At 42.6% G+C, this 19,358-nt stretch overlaps 1 protein-coding gene across 9 annotated transcripts in view; it reads right to left on the bottom strand.

Annotated features, from left to right (window-relative positions):
- The window catches only part of LOC121871042 (heterogeneous nuclear ribonucleoprotein L-like), a 278,283-nt gene that overhangs the window by 187,860 nt on the left and 71,065 nt on the right, over positions 1–19,358 (bottom strand). For 8 of the 9 annotated variants that reach the window (XM_042373119.1, XM_042373113.1, XM_042373116.1 and 5 more), the window contains one exon: positions 8,228–8,281. The exons of the other annotated variant lie outside the window; for it this stretch is intronic. In XM_042373119.1, the coding sequence (XP_042229053.1) occupies positions 8,228–8,281 (54 nt within the window). The remainder of the gene's footprint in view (positions 1–8,227; positions 8,282–19,358) is intronic. 9 annotated transcript variants of the gene reach the window in all.

Here is a 19,358-nt window from a genome sequence, read left to right as displayed (position 1 = left end):
ACCTTTGAGCCCTGATGACGCATCACCCAGACTTACGAAACATTTAAAACACAAATCCTACATGATATACGTCAACGTGTTGGTCCACCGTGTCCGTTATATTTCCCCTGAGAGCAGTAAAATATCTGCCTCATCTCTCACCATTATATTCTCGTCTTCGCCACGCTTTTGCACCATCCCGCTGGCCAACCCCCTCCCAAAAAACAGTTTTGCCGAGAACACTAGGATAACAAGGGAAGAAAACTCACACACCCACCCCCTCATAATGGGAGCGCTAAGCAAAACCAATATATCATAATGAACAGAAGTAGTAATGGTCCAAAACTGCTAGTCAAATAAAAAAAAAAGTCAAAGCGTCACGTGCTGCGGATCATTGGCGCGGTGGTGGTGCTTATACACGTGTTGTAGGCAGAGGCAATAAGGGTGCCAACTCATTTATGACATTCATCCCTTTGCTTCCCAGTGCCACCCAATCAATTAGCCAGGCTATAATACCCCTCTGTTGCATATCAGCCAACTGATGGACAGTCACTCTGGCACGTCTCATGGCATTTTCAAAGTGCATTCACACCGAGCATATAAAATTTGGACAGCACACTTGGTCAAATTTCAATCATGCCCATCTAAACTCAGTCAAAGTAATCTCATTTGATCATTTACTAAAGAGCGCCCTTCACGTGCACAAAGGCAAACTCCTAGCAACCGGGTACTTTTAAATTACCCCTCTAATATAGGTTTCCCAGTTCTTCAGTTTCATAATTGTGGTCATTACACTAATGTACTTCCCATAGTAATTTATCAAGTCCTGTTTAACTTTCAGCTACTACACATCAATCCACCAACAATAGTATTCCAGAACACTTATATTGCGCAGTGACCAGCCGAGTGCAACTTTCCGATACAACCGATGGCGACTCCAGCAACTTGTATTATCAAACTCCCCCATTACTTGTTTGATGAATTCTTGTTACAGGAAGTGATTGGGGGGACGTTTGTTACGTTTTCTTTAATTTTGTTATTACTTAATTTACACACATTACCTCTTGACAGTTATCCTTGGGCATTTCCTGCCACAATTTTTTTTTAATTGTACAAGTCTCACAACACACAATGACATGATTGTTATATTAACTCATGAGCCATACCCAAGACCTGACACCGCCGTATACAAAACAGTTATTGTGGTCGTGCCCCGATTGGAGCCTTGTAAAGAGTGTGGTGAGTTAAAGCGTTGCCTTCAAGCGAGAGTTAAGTGTTTCAGTAAGCATACTAACACCTTCCTGTGTTTTATACATCACAGCTTGTTTTATGTGATAATTTTTTTTATCAAAACGTGTTGTTAAAACATTAGCGCTCACACAACAACACACTCCGCCATACCTACGATAACATTTTTTTACCTGTGCTTTTTAACGGTCTCGTTATCTGCTGCGTAAACTATTTTCTAGCTGACCTCGTAAACTGCAGAGTAAACTGTTATTGCTGACCTCGTTAACCGCTCCGTACTGGATGGATTCGTTAACTGTTCTATAAATTGTTTCTTACATAACCCTATTAACTGTTGTAAGAGGTGTTGCCTGGCTGATCTCCTTAACTGTTAAGTTCTCCAAGGTGCCACCCCCAGCAGCCGCCACGTAAACTGTTTGCCAACATGCTCCTCATTCTTCCCCATGCCATCGGTGATTTACGATTTAGTTACTGGTACCACAACGTCAACAACAGTGACTAAGAGGCATTCTGGAGTCCGAGGGGGAAGGAACTCGCTGACCACACTCATCAAGGAGTTGGTGTATAATGTCCACTAAACAAATACTCAATATTTGTTAAGTCTTAGTTTAATTAAGCACACTATAAAATATTAACTATTACCCATTACCTTCCGTTCAGCCATCCTACTCTTTTTATTTCGGAATTCTTTCTTACATAATCAGCAAAGACGGGGCGGAGACCTTGGCATACTGACAACAGATTGACATACTGCATAATTCAGCAACTGCTTATTGTATGAGAAAAAGGCCACAAACTATGGGAAGTCCTGTCAGAAGTGGGAATTATAATGAAACGAACTAATTTTACATCAATAGTCGAGATAAGAAAGCGCAAAACTACACAATACACAGCCGACACTGGACCAATAACCAAGGACGACGAGTGACTGAGGAACGGCCGCTGACGACAAACCAAGGGGATGGTGATGGCAGTTTGTTTGGAGCATCAGGAGCGACGAGGTGTTGGGAGAACAGCCAAGGCTAACACTATCAACACTCGTCACCCTTTTCATCGTCACATACCGCCCTGCTCACCCTCAGCCCCTTTACAACCATCCACCCGCCTACATACTATACCTTCCTCTGCACAGACGCCAGCAAGTTTCGCCACAGTCCCTTGCCTCTGACGACAACACCCTTTAGCACCTGAGGGCGGCCGCTACGTGATACCTTTAGCCCTGGGCCATTATTTCTCACATTTGGGGTCTTTTTGTGTCAAACTAGACCCAAACAAGCGAAAAATTCCAGCCACAACCGACAATATTGTAGGTAACGGGAGGAGGGAGGGTTCACTGAGAGGACGACACAGGAAAGGAAAGGTGCGAGGTGATGGGTTAAGAGTCAGATAGACCGTTAAGAGCCAGACGAAACGAGGTGTCAAGGCAATCCTGCTACGCATCCGAGTAGTGTGGGTACAAGTAGCAAAACAAAGTCCAGCAGGCGGAAGAAAAACACACTCGGGCTTGAGTGCGACCAGAAAAAAATACCGCCTAGCCCATAAGTCCTCACCAGTGGGATAAAAAATCTCCAAACAATCCGCTGAGGGTTAATTGGTAGGTGTTGAAGAAAGAAACTGTTGTTCCTTGGAAAATGGCACCTGCTTCTTAAGCAGTGAGATAAAGTTAACCTTCTGGTTAAATTGTGGACAACTTGGTCCTTGTACGTTGTTTTGTCTCCATATGCTGGACTCCTTTGTACAAAAACTTCCCAAAACAGCACCAGCGTATTTTTTTTTAAATATTGTATACTGTAGGTCCATCGCTACTTATATATTTCATTAGTGTTGCTTCATTATCTTTATGGCGTCAGATTTACTCTATCCAAAATTCTAATGCAAAAAAAAAGAAAAAATAATAATAAAAAACATAATAAAACATATATTGCGAAGCAATAAAAGACGGACGTTGTTCCAGGCCTCACCGTAGGGGCCAGACATACAGTATGTGCACACGTTATGTTCACCTAAACCGCTTCCACTTACACAGAATCACTTTGTTTCCAGTAGAAGCAGATGGTTCTGAATACCCGTTTAACCATTTTAGTCCGTAATCGTCGCGCCGAGTCATCCCATCCTTGAGCTGCCGTGTCTAGTGGAATTATGCCCGTGAGTATAAAGATCCATTATCAGCTCTGATAACTAGGAATAATCTTAAAACCAGCGACCCCCGTAATACTTCACGATTAAAAAATACCAATCAATGACCAGCTACCCGTGACCGCTTCAATGACAAACTATATTAATCCGGAAAACTCTTAATACAATTATCTTTACTTCGTGAAAGGGAAACCTGAACCAGAAATGTACACGGGATAAAAACGCCCCATTGTACTGAGACACTCCAGTGAAAATCATAACTACAACAAACACAGAAAAAATTTCAAATGACCCATTAAATACTATCATATGCATAATGCTATCAATGCACCTATTCTGTGCAGGTTAACCCAACTTCGCATGCCTGTGGTCACCTGAAATCGGCCACGCTCCCTATCATTTATTTACGACAACGATCATGATGCTATCATTATCAAACTCGTCGAAACTGTAAAGGGAACCAACATCCCACCAGGCTACAAGACAACTTCCCAACCTCTTCAAGAGTTAGTGTTGACACAAAGACTTTTTCACAGGGGCGTCAAGCACAATAGCCAACTTGTTTCCTTAAGCCCTGAAAATTTACACGGGGAAGAGTACTGTAACTTCTTATGAGAAAGGGAAATCCAAGCGTATGTAAAATACAAAGGAAACTGTATCATCGGTACAGACACAGCAGTGTTAACGAGGTCAGGGACTTCTGATCATAAGAAACAGAGTTCATTTAAGGTTTTCAAAAAGGAACTTTGCCAGTTATTACCACTCAGTTAATCAATCTTCTGAACTTTGTATGAAAATTTGGGAACTGCCAACGACAACAGCCAAGACGATCATATCGCAAAGGACACTTGATCGAACAAGCTGTTGAAAAGCCCGGACCAAATCCCAAGTCAGTATAACAATAATGTTTTGCTGGAGATGGGAACGCTGCGTTGACATATGAAGTGATGACGGATTACAAAGAAATGGGTGGTGGATGGGAGGTGAGGGGGGGGGGCAAACTTAGAAAGGGAACAATATTGAAAGAAATGGTAAGAAGCTATGGAGAGACCAGAGCTTTGTTCAGTCTATAGTGGAGCCACAAGGAGACAAAAGGAGACTGGGGGATAGAAGTGAAGAGACAGCGAGGGAGCACAGAAGTGTGTGGCTCAGGTGAACCTGGGCAGAACATTGATCCGCTGCAGCCGCTGCGTCACCTGATCTCTACTGTCGTCTACCCCCGCTACAGCTGCTGCTGTTCCTCTCATCAGTCTGCACCTCTGCCTTTGTAGGAGAAGCATCAAAGTCCCTATCTGGCCACCACGGCCTCACCTGCTGGCGTATGGAGTGACCCACAACTGGCCCCCTGGTGTGCACTTGGCAGGCAGGCTGACGTGGTACACCTCTGAGCTGGAGTACGCTAACGCTATGCTTCCACTTGCCAGCTGCTGCGGGAAGGAGGGCCAAGGGGCGGGGCTTAATCCCTGCTGCACCAAGTCCTCCTCAACAAAGCCAGTTAAGGTCTCCTACTGCGGTACACCCGCTTCATCACAGGTTACGAACACCCAACATCTATTTCATGACTTTTCATCCACTAATGCTTGCCTAACAATCATAAACTTCACCAAGTACTTCTCAGAAGCAAAATAAAAAACTAGATTCCAAAATCTCACGTGAGGAACCGAGCCCAAAATGTTTCCTATGGTAAAGACAGACAAAAACACACGATAAATGACAAATGGTCCAATATGACAAACTAAAAACCTGTTTATCATGAATTCCAAGTCAAAAGTATTGTGTGCAAAAAAGTCACAATCAGGAATACATAAAATACTCTGAACAAAGGCAAACGAAAGCGGGTTTACGTAACCATCCGTGTGAACCCAGAAGCGGACCTTTAGACAAAAATACTGTACCGGCAGAAGTTAAAAAATTGTGGGCGACAGTAAGCCTTCTTAAGGGCACGGCCCGTGGTGCGAGCCCGGCCAAAGTGTTCTTGTGGCAGGAATCCAATTTGGTAGCACTGATATTGATGACGGCTGCTTGACTCAGATCGCGTGTAAGGTCGGTTGACTGTCGCCATCACGACCACCATAACAACTAGCATTACTAAGAACAGACCCTTAATACGCCTCTTACACATGCCTTTCTTCATTCAACAAATATAATAAACTAATATCGAAAAGCCCGAAAAGACCAATATTGTACAGTTCAAAAACCATATGCGTGTCACAATTCTATATTTCAAATACTGGAAGAGGAGAGTTGATACTTTGATTGCATGGCTCTATCATGTATAAACAAATATCTGGAATTGTGGAGGAGCAGCAGCTACTCCCTTGTTAAAGAACAATAGAGCGAAATGCGGGTGTGGGCTGCTGAGGTCAACTAGTTTCAGTTCACGACTTCGTCGGCTATTGTTGTTGACCAAGCAAACACCTAATAGTGAAAGCTTTTGTTCCTACTACTGTACCTGGTAACACTGGCCTGTACATTTGGGACGGGATATTCGCATGCAACTTTACTAATACCTCTCTCGAACTCAAGATTAGAATGGATAATGGACAACTTATAGCATAATGGCCTGTCAGGTTTTTAATAGTTGCCTTACTTTGCTTTTAGTTCTGGCAACTCCTGACAACTTGGAAGTTTTCCTTCCTCACGTAAACAGAATCCATTGGGTCGTGGGAAACTTCAAAAGCACCTTTGACCACATAATATTAAGTGGTGGATTCAAGGACCCATGAATTAGACTTGTTTGGCTAACACCCTCTATTTGTATAACTATATATTAGGACACCTAAATTCGATAGTGATGAAGCTAATACTGTTCCTTAAAGGTGAAAATGCGTTCTTTTAATATTCTTTCCCTTGGCCTTTTTTTTCTGGGAAGCGTCACTGAAGGCGAGGAATCCGGTATGGAAGCCGATCATCACCAAATTGATTGTAAAGTTACTTGTATCTTAAAACAAGTCGCCTAGTCCAACAAGTGTTTTTCTGCTGACCAAAATTCTGCGAATTTGCTTCAATTGATCAGGCCACACAATTCATTATTACATCTTACTTCCACCAAATTAAATCAACATCGAGTAAGCCAAGATTCCCCCGTCCTAAACGCTTCACCAGCGACATGGCATTAATAAAACACTTGAAGAGACTCCTGGTGACACCCGTGCACTCATATCTGTAAATTATATTTATTTTTCATAAGCAAACTGTCGACGCTAATGACTAGTTTACCTGACCAGTCAGTGTGAGTAATGCCTGGTATATACACCACGTCAGAACATCAAGCCCCGACATAAACAACCCTAGCTTTACATGACACAAGCCTAGTAACCGATACGGGTACATCTCTCAAAAACAATAACATTTTGAGGTCTGCTCAAAATAAATATATCCTAGCAAACAAAGCTCAGCATAAACAGACACCGCTGAGAACAATGGCTCCCCCGAGATCCTGGATATGAAAATCAATGATTATTAATCCAACAAATTCAAACCGCGCGGGGGAATAGCTATGAGCCGTCACCTGGTCTCCAAGAGCTGGCTGGTGGGCAACCTGCAGAGCATTATCATTCGTAATCACGCGCCACAAACTGAAATGTTTTCCAGGAGCAGTATCTAGGGAATCAGGAATGATGAGCGTTTAAGATATGTGGGAGGTCTGCCTCACCACCTGAGATATTTAAAATTGGTGTGCATAAACAGTAAGATGGACTCGCAGAAAGCCATCAACATTAAACCATGATGCGAGACTTGGCGAGTGGTGACAATATTAGAATGGCATAACAAATATAATGATCACGGAGTAACAATGTGGGCAGCAGCAACGTCAGGGCGGCATGTTAGGGTGCAGCAACCACCAATCACGCCCACACACATGTAAAGTAGTGTGTGCACCTGCACCTAAACCCATACTAAACGTCTGCCAGCAAAATTTACACACACTACTGTATATCTATAGACTGTAACCCACATCAACACCACCCGAAGCGCACCTTGGCTCTCATCATTACCCCGTCTAAAAACGGAAACCCGATATAGACACCAATCCTGGGCGGGGTCTATGGTGCCGGCAACACACTGAATTTGCGGACGTGTTCCGTGGGAGTTGGGATGTGGGCGGGCGGAGGGCGCGGTCACTACTCACGGGGGGGGACGCCGCCCTGAAACTCTTAATACTTCTAAGATAAAAAACTAGGTGGTGCCCAGGAACCAGCTGGAGCACAGAGGCGCTCCCCTCATCTGGTGATGCCCTGTACCATCATTACTTTACCTTTCTCCTCCATGCCTCCCACTTACAATTACATCCTCCTTCATCCACTGCTGACACGCACTCTTTCCTCCCCACCTGTGAACCTTTACTGGCACTACTTATAACTTGTAGAATATTTTGCAATGCACTCGTCGTACTTCCTACCCCTGCTGCCTCAACAGTCATTTGTATATATAATAAAAATATTAAAAAAATAAAAAATGCTGGAAGATGGTGCCATTAAAAACCATCAACTATTGGCACTAAATTAGCTACCAACGCTAAAAGGACAGACCATCTGTATCCCCATTACAAACAAAAACCCATTTTGTGTAGGTTACATATCACGTCCAGTTGGAACAGGTGATTCCCTCACTTACCTGCTCTTCAACTCGCATGCTATCCAGAATGGAGGACCACGCAAAAACCATAACAAATGTTACAAAGACAGAAGCAAAAGCGAGTGTGATGCAGTGAAATGTGGGCGTGTGAGAGGTGAGGTGTTGTAGGCATTGAAGCAAGGCTGGAGGCAAAGCAGCCCGGGCACAGCGTATAGACCAGGTAGCAGTGGTGTGAATGTGAGTGTATCAGCAAAGACTTAACGTCCTAATTAAGGAAGGTACTTACAGTGCTGCTCTCTCCAGAAGCTTCGCACGCGTCGCCCATCAGGTCGCTACTCACCTGGTGACGAGAGGAGAAAAAATATTAACAAACACACTAAAATAATATTGCTGACTGACATTAACACCTCTAGTGCCAATACAGTACAGTCATCAATCTCGTCACACCAATTCTCAGACAACCATCCTATCAATAGCGGCAATGACCAATAACACATGGTATCAAGTTTTCCGGTAGTGCAAGTAAAAATTATTTTTATTATTATTAGTGCGTGTGTGTGTTTGGTTGTGGTGTGTGTGGTTTTGGTGTGTGTGTGGTTTTGGTGTGTGTGTGTGTGTGTGTGTGTGTTGGTGTGTGTGTGTGTGTGTGTGTGTGTGTGTGTGTGTGTGTGTGTGTGTGTGTGTGTGTGGTTGTGTGTGTGTGTGTGTTGTGTGTGGTTGTGGGGTGTGGTTGTGGTGGTTGTGGGGTGTGTGTGGTGGTGTGGGGTGTGTGTGTGGTGTGTGTGTGTGTTGTGGTGTGAGGTGTGTATGTGTGGTAGGTATGGTTGTGGTGTGTGTAGGTGTGGTGTGTGGTGTGGTGTGTGTGTGGTGTGGTGTGTGTGGGTGTGGTGTGTGGTATGGTTGTGGTGTGTGTGGTGGTGTGTGGTGTGTAGGTGTGGTGTGGTGTGTGTGGTGTGGTGTGTGTGTGTGTGTGTGTTGTGGTGTGTGTAGGTGTGATTGTGGTGTGTGTGTGTGGTGTGTGTGTGTGTGTAGGTGTGGTGTGTGTGTGTAGGTGTGTGTGTGTGTGTAGGTGTGTTGTGGTGTGTGTGGTTGTGGTGTGTGTGGTTGTGGTGTGTGTAGGTGTGATTGTGGTGTGTGTAGGTGTGATTGTGGTGTGTGTAGGTGTGGTTGTGGTGTGTGTGGTTGTGGTGTGTGTGGTTGTGGTGTGTGTGGTTGTGGTGTGTGTAGGTGTGATTGTGGTGTGTGTAGGTGTGGTTGTGGTGTGTGTGGTTGTGGTGTGTGTGTGTGATTAATAGTTTTTTGGTATTCTTCATTTTTTTAATAACAAATATAATTTATTGAAGAAAATTGAATCCGTTGTTTTTCTATCCTGGTCAGTTACTTGTCAACGAAATTGGTCAATAAATTTATCCTTTATCGATACTTATTGAGACATTTAAGTTTTGTAATCGAAGTGGTTACCTTTCCCAAGTGCCTTTGTTGTACGTTTTGTGAACCTTCTGACCTTTGGCATTTTCCACCCAGGAAAACCCTACTCTTTTAGGGGCAACTTTAACATAATCCATCCATAAAAATATAAATAATTGTCAATGACATCGTAACCGACCATAAAGTATCGTGTGGCAACAAACAGCTCCACGTGTATTGTCAGTATTCGAGCGGGGCTAAAATTCTAACTTCTCCGGACACTATAACATTCCGTGTATCATCCTTATTAAGCGAAATAATTAGCATGCAAACATTTCTTAAAAGGGGAAAATAAAAAGGCTGAAAAATAATACTTTATCATAATAGTAATAATACACTGCCTTGACCTACATTAACATTCACAAAAAACTATTAAGACTGATACATTGTCCTTTACAAGAAGATAATAATAACCAATTACCAGCTGCTTCTCACTGTGTACACGAGTTGAGTTACATGCAGCTCCTGTGACTAACCAACTTGGGGCTGCTGTGAGTAAAGTTACACAAACGAGATCACAGAACTCCCCTTGTACTGTATGCGTCACAGTCTTACGAAAGATGTTGATCATTACAAAATCACACCACCCTTCAGCAATGTTCCGAACATTGTTCTTCATATAATGATAAGTGAACACATGCGAGCAACTGTGGCTAGATTATGTAATAAGTTTTGTTAACAGCTTATTATGCATGCACTAAATACCAATCAACATGTCTCGTGTCCCGTAAATCTAGCTTTGTTTCAAAAAGAAAACACGCCAACTATAGCCATGAACTTTCCATTCGGAAACACCGATTCTTTGCATAACAAATGCAAAGAATCGGTGAAAACATTTATTTCATTCAGGCCATTAGAAGCCGTTTTACTGTATACACCACAAGTTTACACCGTGAAACATAAGTATAAAATATCAGTCATACAGATTTGGGAAATGTGAGAAAGGTTTAGTAAAAGTTAAATAAATAAATAAATAAATAAATTACGAAAGACACTTAACTTTGTCGCCCAGCACACAATACCTTTGTGTTGACAAGATTTCTACATCACTTCACAACTTTGCCCTGTACAGTAGTACTAAATATACCAAGGCTGTCACAATATAAATGAGAACATATTAAAAAAAAAATGGGAGATAAAATGTGGGGCGGAGGAACAGCTCTGAAGTAGACGAAACACTTAAACAGAGAGCTCCTACTCGGGGATTATCAACCCCAAGCTATCGTTGAGCAATCACATGTTCAGGTTCAAGGTCGCCGATACCCCCAGGCGCAGGAAGTGGACCGTCCCCCCAGGCATATAAAACTAAAACTGGGGGAGGTGGGAACAAAGGGTTGTAGGAGGGTTAATATAAGAAGTGGGAATACCCCTACGGCAATTCAGGGAACAACTAAGGAAGGTGAGTTGAAATGTTGTAGGATGGAAAAAGAAACCCCAAGGTAATCCTTGCAACTACTGGGGAGCCAAATGTTGCAACAAACTAACAACTAGGGTGCGGGGGTTCAGCCTTGGTAACAGCGTGAATGTTATCTGTGTACGTGAGTTTACGTGATGGTGTCTGCCCAGACGCAGATTTAAACCTGTGGAAGTGTAGATGCAATGCAGTGTTGATGGAGCAGATCACCCTCATCATCATCATTTACAAAAAAATATCAAACACAGCATTTCGCCCCGCTGACAGACGCCATACACACTTCCAAAATCCGCGAAAAAATATAAGATCCCATTTCAGACGTGGTTAACACTCGCTAATGACTACATTCTAAAATATCCATCCAACTATGCCAATCCATCTACAAAAACCCGCCCCTTACACACACAAAGGACACCAAACTGACTACGAGATCCAATTCGACGTATGAAAATTAGTTTGTTGCGGGTATATGACTGATCTTTTCGCAAAAATAATCCTCATTCCACTTCTCTATCCATCCCCCAACATGTACCCAACCCAAGGTTGAGCATGGCCATCTTTCGACTCAAACATGAATCAGTCATGGTTGAGTGAGTTCCATCGTTCACCTCAAGATACACACCAAATGTTACACACTCCTATATGGAAAATGCTGCATAGCTTACTATGAACATAAGTGATCCCATGTACCCATATACGTGCCAACGCGCCACTCTGTCGAGACACTGGCACTGATATTTACCCTATGTACCATGGAGATAACTTACATTAGGCACAGACACTGGTAGTTGGACTATGTTGGTAGTTGGACTATGTTTACAAGCAAACAAGTTAGGTAGTTTACACACACAAGTTACAAGCAGTGTACCCTGGGTTTACACATACTGTACCCTGGGTTTACACATAATGGCAAAGTGTACCCAGGAGTTTACTCACAACATGGGGGTCCTCTCAACGCCAGCAACTGGCAGTGATGCTCGAGGCTGGCACTGATGCACCTCTCACACGGAACGCTAATGAACCTCTCAGTTTTTGCTGCTCCTCCGTGTTATACGCCTTTCCCCCCTCACAGATTACCATAAAAATAGCACCACACGACATTATACTGCCCTTACGCAATTCCTACATTTTAAACAATCATGACAAATTTACAAATTATCCTTGGTGCGTGCCAGCTTAAAAGCTTCGTTCCTTCAAAACCAGATTTACATGAAGACTTTGACAATTCAACTAACAACTTTTAAAGAGTTGAAGACGACGAACCAACCACATCCTACATTCATGTTGTAGTATCATCCAGAGTTATTATGGTTGTAATAAAAGTGTAAAACCCATAATCGCATAATTACTAACACAGTGACTCGTCACGGCACACGCACATGACAGGTAGCTCTCTCGCTGCTGCAGGTGTCCAAGTCGTGTGAACCAACATCAGTGGGAAAAGAAAGGTTACCCCTAAACAAAGTTACAAAGGGGCTGCTGGGAGAGGTAGTTGTTTGGGAAGGGAGCCGCCGAGGGGGGGGCCATTAGAGAAAGGAAAAAGACGTTAAGGGCAAATAGTGAAGTAGAAAGGAAAGAACAAGGGAGAGGAAAATAGCATGAAGTACAACGAAAAGGCCGAAGGGGCCATATACACCAAGATTGTGCCCAATCCATGACAAGCATTGTACGCATCAACCCACACCAATACTATGATATCCTACGTCTCCTAGCCTTCCGCTGGCTATTTCAATCTCCCAGTCTCAAGAAATGTTCACCTGAGACCAACCAACGAAAACACCACCAATCAACCATTCCATGTACTCACCCTCGTAGCAAATTATATATCTGGTAAATATACAATGTCATATATACTATCCAATGCAATCAGTGACATCAGATGAGGCAGGAAGCTCCTGAATGGTCCAATGATAAGAAGGGCTTATCCATTTATTGACACGACCATCGATCCCTAATTTGTCCCAGGGATCAGATACATCCGTTGAGAGGCCCTTGTGGAGTAGCTAACGATCGAGTTGGGAGGGTTGACTCACAATACCAAGACTAACCATATCTGATCTCTTCAAAACAACTTGAAAATGATGATAACACATTGAAGATATTCTTGGAAGTTACCGTCAGTAATAAAGATTTGGACCATCAAATGCGAACTACGCATGATCGCATCAAAGCTGACGAAACTCCTAAAACAAAAAGCAACGAGAATCAATACGTAGAATGTATTGGTGGTAAGCTGTTCTAAAGAGTGGGTAGGTGGATAGAAAACGTGGGTGGCTGAGTGAACACTGGTGGTTGAATGGATAACGTAGGTGGGTGGAGGATATGAAGTGGGTGGGTGGAGGATTGAATGGTAGACGAGTCTGCGATAGACGCGGGCGTGCGACCGCGGCCCGCGCACATATGCATGCGTAATGACGTAAGTGCGTGCGTTTGTGTGTTCTACTTTAACCCCAGTGATGCCCAGGTAGATCGATCATCCTGCAGTCCGCCATCCCACTGCGAGGGTAAGGGAGGCGAAACAGTGTGGGGTTAGTGTGAAAAGGTAATGGGGGCAGGGAAGGCTAGAAAGGGTAATAAGGGAGGTCGGGAATGTGTCCGTGTCATCCACCACTTTATTGTCGACAAGTTTTCGTCCACACCTGGACGCGGCAGGTTGGATGTTATCAGGGTTAATCATGAGATAATGGTAGGAAGCTGTGTTGTACGGTAATCGTTATTTCTTGTTTTAGTTCACTTTTAGTTAGTTGAAAGGTATTGATTGGGGTAGTTTTACAGGTTTTATTGTTAATCTTGTTACAATGTTATTGGTTTTAACGTTTCAATTTCTTTGGTTTATAAGGCACTTTTTTAACTGAATTAACTTAATATAATAATGAGCAAAATTTGCGCGCGCGCGCGTGTGTGTGTGTGTGTGTGTAACATGGTGACTGTCGGTGAGTTAGTCTTGGCTTTAAAAGGTAGTTTTTATTTCAATGCCTTTCGCCTACTTGCACGTTTGGACCGTCACATTTATCAATACTAATTTTATGGATTACGTTTTTTAAAAGAAGGTTACTTGTTCTTCCATAATTTGTGACTCGTTTAACGTCAGTGATATGTTATGCTGTAACAATAATTAATGCTTATATTACGCCTCGATTTTACTATTTAGAGTTTGTTAATAATATTAAATTATACTTTGGTTTTTACTGCCCTGGACATTACCAGACACCTGTCACCCACTTTAATAATTTGGCCTTTTTGAAGTTTTAATTGTTGTCAATACTTGTAAGTAAAAGTAATGAAAGGTTTTAATGAAGAAAGTTACCTGAAAATTTGCATACTGATAATTTGTAATCAAAGTTACGAGTTGTTTGGATACTAAAGGGTAAGTTAGGGAGAAGAGGACGGAAAGGAGGGAATGGCAAGAGAAAAAAAAGAGAACAGAGGGAGGGAATAAAGAGAAGAGGAGGACAGGGAAAAAAAGGAGTGTAAGAGGAGAGTAGTGAGGGAATCGCGGGGAAGAAAGGGCAGAGGGCTGGGGGGAGAGAAAAAGGGGGGGTGAAAGTCGGGGAGTAGGGGCAGTATAGTACACGGAAAAGGGAGCGGAGGGGGGACAGTTGACAAAACAGGAGGAATAGTATATGAAGGAAAGAAAAAAGTATGTTGCTAATGAGTTTGTTTATGTGAGGGTGAAATAAAAACGAGTCCGGAGTGAGTAGACGGAACCACCTTCATTAATATAGTGTGTGTGTATGTGTGTGTGTGTGTGTGTGTGTGTGTGTGTGTGTGTGTAAAGGCCGGGTCACACACATGCTCCCTCCCGTCATTTCATCTAGTATTGTCTTACTGTTCGGTAACTGAACAAAAAAGTCTTTCTTATCGCCTGTAAAACCATGAGAGCTATATGTAACAATGGAAAGGAGGGGGCGGGGGAGGGGACAGTCAGCAACACACCACGAACCGCAATACTGTACTAGGTTAAGCTGGTGGGAGGAGGCAGTCTGCAATACTGTATTCCATCACAACTTCCTACAAAACGGCCACCACCCGCAACACTTTTATACCACTACTAAAATGCGTCAGTACTGGAACGGACATCCTGCAACACAAACTACCACTACACAATATGCATCGCCCACAGAAAGCTTAGTGTATCAATCATGCAATCAAGAGCACCACGTCCTCCACGGCACCAGAGCCTTTTAAGTCGTAATGACAGTTATGATGGACCTGGTCTAAATGGCTCAACTTAATTGCTCTTCCTTCAATTAGTAGAGCGATTGTGGCTACGACTAACCCTTACGCACCCCCCATTTCCACGAGGTCAACCACCCTTTATTGTATTTTTTTTTTCGATCTGACCGCAGTTAACACATTGAACCCACATTTAAAAAAAATCCTAATGAGGTCATACCGAGTTTACAGACGAACAAACACCCATTCTAAGCGAGTCGTTAATAAAACTAATAAATTGTAAAAACCAAGAGAAGTTACACATTTACAACGGTATAATCATCTATGACAATCTTCATTACTATTATTGCTGACAAGTTTATAAACAGAATATAACTCACACCAAAACGCATTTACAGTCTAAGAAACCCATCACACCTAGTCTAAAACTTAATCAAACATAACTTCCATTGCCTTGGCATGGAAGCTTGTTTTATTATTATTACCATCATTATTATTGTTGCGCGTGTTTATACATAACGTGAATGGAAGACTGACAGACGGATAGAACGGACCGGCAAGGTAAAAGGGGCAGGCAGGCTGGTTGACAGACTGGCGGGTAGGTCCCAAGTATAAGCGTAGGTTGTGGGTGTTTCCACTGGCGGAGTTCCAACACTTCTCATATCCTGTTGTCGCACCTAATATTTGCACCTCTGTCCTCGCCACACCACGCCCACTTAACAACTATCTTAAACCAAGCTTCCTGAAACTCACACACACAAAATAAAATAAAAATATAAAATAAACTACATGTCACAGGGGCCAGCTACACCTAGCCCTAACTTCCTAACCAAAAGTCGAACCTACACATGAAAAACATATCACTGACCTAACCAAAACTGACAAACTCAATTGCACACCGAAAACCACGCAAACTAAGCATGAATACCTCACCAAGTATTTGCATACAGTACTCTCTGATACACCATGCATTAACATCAAAATCTCATTAAATTACGCAAACGCGTCTACTTAAACTCTACTAAAAACACTAGAATGTAAAGTGCACAGAAGTACCGTTGAAGCCCACATCTACCACTAAAGTCTTATGCAACATGTTGATTGACTACCTTCACTGATAAGTTCAATCATGTACCTTACGGTCCCTGGCACGTTGAGCCGCCCGCCTCCCGTGTGCAAGACAATATTTACACAGCTTGGCTTACATTTGTCAGAGGAGATTCAAAGGACAGCAAAAACAGTGATTGTTCCAGCCTTACATTTAGTTACATCATAATCTACATCAGGTATTGTATATTAAGTGAAGGCTGGATCAAGCAGGTGAACTCAAAAGTGCCTTACACAGTCAAGTCCCTGACATTCCGAAGAATAAAACATCCTGGGGAACAGGTACGAGAAAGTTCCAGGCAGGAGTGTTGGAATGAGAAAGCTCTAGGCGGTGGAGCATTTCCTTAGCAAGTAAACAGATGGAATGGGATGTTTTACAGGGGAAACCTTAGCCAGGGCAGGGCAAACCAGCCAGTCAGTCCCAAGGAGAGGAGGAGCTCTAGGCAGGTGAACGTGTGAGCGACGTATGCCCAAATGACGTCAGCTTCCTGTGTTTATCGTCAAGCCTGCCTCGGCTCTGTCCTCGCCTTGTGTGGACATCACCTTAAGTGAATACCAACTGCTCACAAGTCGAGGCTGTCTCCACACAATTCAATAACGTACAAGCTTTTTGGTCGTACATAATGCGACTTAGAACTAAAACATTGGGAGAACATATCAATTCATGTGCGGTGACGAGGGGAATCTATTAGTCTTAAAAGGCGTTATCATTCAAATGTGTTTAGTACTCAAAATGGAACAGAAAAAAAATAACATATACAATACATATACAACACTTAAGAACTAATGGTCACAGCCATGATAGTGAAACATAAGTACTGCCCACAACGTCGAGACAGCCGGCATCTATTAACTACAGTTCCCGGCTATCATGTACGGGTTCACCGAGTGTCCAAATGTTGGTTACAGGTGGACCGCCTCAAATATTATGGTCCCCGGTGAATAAATGAATACATGTCGTATAATACCATGCAAGAGTTCATTGACAGGTGAGTGAGTGCGCAGATGTTAGTGGCAGAAAACACTAGGTAAGCATATCGTAAAGGACAAGAGCCTGCGGTAAAGGCCCTGAACACGTGGTAAACTTGAGCAGACGGTAAACAACGCGAGTATGTAGTTTGTGTACATCAATAACACCGAAGTAAACACGGACACACAGTCAACACAACCAAAGTTTCCAACACACCCCCACCACCACCATCATCACCAGTGTAACAATCACCATCATCTACACTAGAGTATATACCATTTGCACTACCACAACCACCTTCGTTAGTGCACCACCAGCAGCGTACCACCACCTCCAGCTTTTATGCACGCGTCTTTTGAGAATTTTCACTGGTGGGTCGAGGCAGACAAAGTGAAAGGAGGACAAACAAGGGGACAATGGGAACGACAGGCGGGTAATGGCAAGGGAGGGAAAGAACCAGGACAGAAGCGCAAGACAACGAGAGAACATGGCAGAATAAAATACGAAGAGAATAAAATGGAAAAGAAATGAAATAGAATGAGGTAAGAAACTGGATGATAAGAACGAAGGCAGTACGGACGGACGGACACACTTAACCCAAGGTAAATAGGATACGGGAGGAAGAATGGAATGGCATATCAAACTAAAAATGATTGAAGTAAAAGGAGATAAGAAAGGAAAGACATCGGATACACGAGAGAGAGAGAGAGAGAGAGAGAGAGAGAGAGAGAGAGAGAGAAAATGATAATTGAAAGAAATTGAGGACAAGAGGTGGCAATGTGGAAGGTGGTAGAGGAACAAGGGACAAAGGAAATGAAAAGATGGATAAAACCAAAAAATGAACAAACGAGAAGGAAAAATAAAACAAAGAAAGTGAGATAAAGACAAGAAAAGCGCCATGACTAAAAACCAGAATAAAAAAACGAACGGGAAAATCATGAGAAAAGGACAAGAGTAAAAGAAGGAAAACTCAAAGAGAAACTACAGGAACTGGATAAAATGCAGTTACGCTACACTCATTCAGCCAGGGCGACGACCTCCTCCCCCCCCCTACACCTGAAAATAGCACAAGTGTAATGACAACACATCACATGACACGGTGACGTGGAAATAATACATTGCCGTAGACCCAAACAAATAACATGTACAAGTCACGTACAAAGGCAAACACCTGGATAAATACCGTCACACTAAATATACAAGTAAACACGCACACGGTCACATTATAACCCAGCTAATACAAGCAATATCACATATTTACGCACACACACACACATTCACTGGAATTACAAAAACAACCCTGCAAACCATAAACAAAAGCCCATAACTTGCTTACCACGCGGATACCGTTATCACGCATAATGAACCCCTGCTCTGTAACCCGCTACAGCTAAATTGATTTCGTCAATATGTGAAGAGTTGAGCGGCAGTCACTAAGGGTCTCATTACCTGGGGAAGTCGCCGCCAGAACGACAGTTTCCTACTGGTCCGTGAGTTACGGCCACAATGCACAGACAATTACTGCATGTTAAAAAAATAAAAATAAACTTAGTTACACTGCCTTATGTAACGAATTCAGAGTTCCAATCGTAAGTGTGTACAATGTCTTGAAGATGAACACAAATCTTTGTTCCATTATTAATTTTAATTATCCGTTTGTCATTACTGTTACCATTACTGGTACCTTACTACAGATCTAATATTTCTAGTTTTTTTTTTAGTTTAACAAATTTATTGACAAACCTTGGGTTGTGTGCGTCACCATGGAGAGTTTACAAAAACAAAGAGGAAAATTATGAAAAGTTGACCAAAGTCTGGCAACAAATGTTTCGACATAGTTTTCTGGTATGACTTCGATCAACAACAAACAGTACAGCCTACGCCTTCAGAAAGTGAAGTTTGTTTTGGTTAGTCGAATTGACTAAAGCAGCAGGCAATGGTTCATGTCTACAGTTAATAGAAGCCTTAAATCTCGACCATCCATCTACAGTAGTTGTCGGGCTTGAATGACTTGAATGGGCGGGTTCGCTTTCTCACATTGCAGCTTTCTAATTTCAAAATACAAGCAGGAAACTAAACCAATTTACCAGATGCACTGTACGCACGTAAACATAACCCATATTCACTATGCCTCCAATTGCCCGTAACATAAAATAAATCCTCAATTTGTGGCTGTGAAAAAGCTGTTATGCATCTAAATTTAAAAAAAAATAAAATTAATAAAGTATATTCACATCCTACTACAAAATATACTTGACAGAATAAAAACAATAACTTCTCCTT

This window comes from Homarus americanus, unplaced genomic scaffold (assembly GCF_018991925.1).
Source record: "Homarus americanus isolate GMGI-L3 unplaced genomic scaffold, GMGI_Hamer_2.0 scaffold52512, whole genome shotgun sequence".
NCBI lineage: Eukaryota > Metazoa > Arthropoda > Malacostraca > Decapoda > Nephropidae > Homarus > Homarus americanus.
Note: the sequence above shows the minus strand (reverse complement) of the source record. Positions and strands in the feature narration are given on the sequence as shown.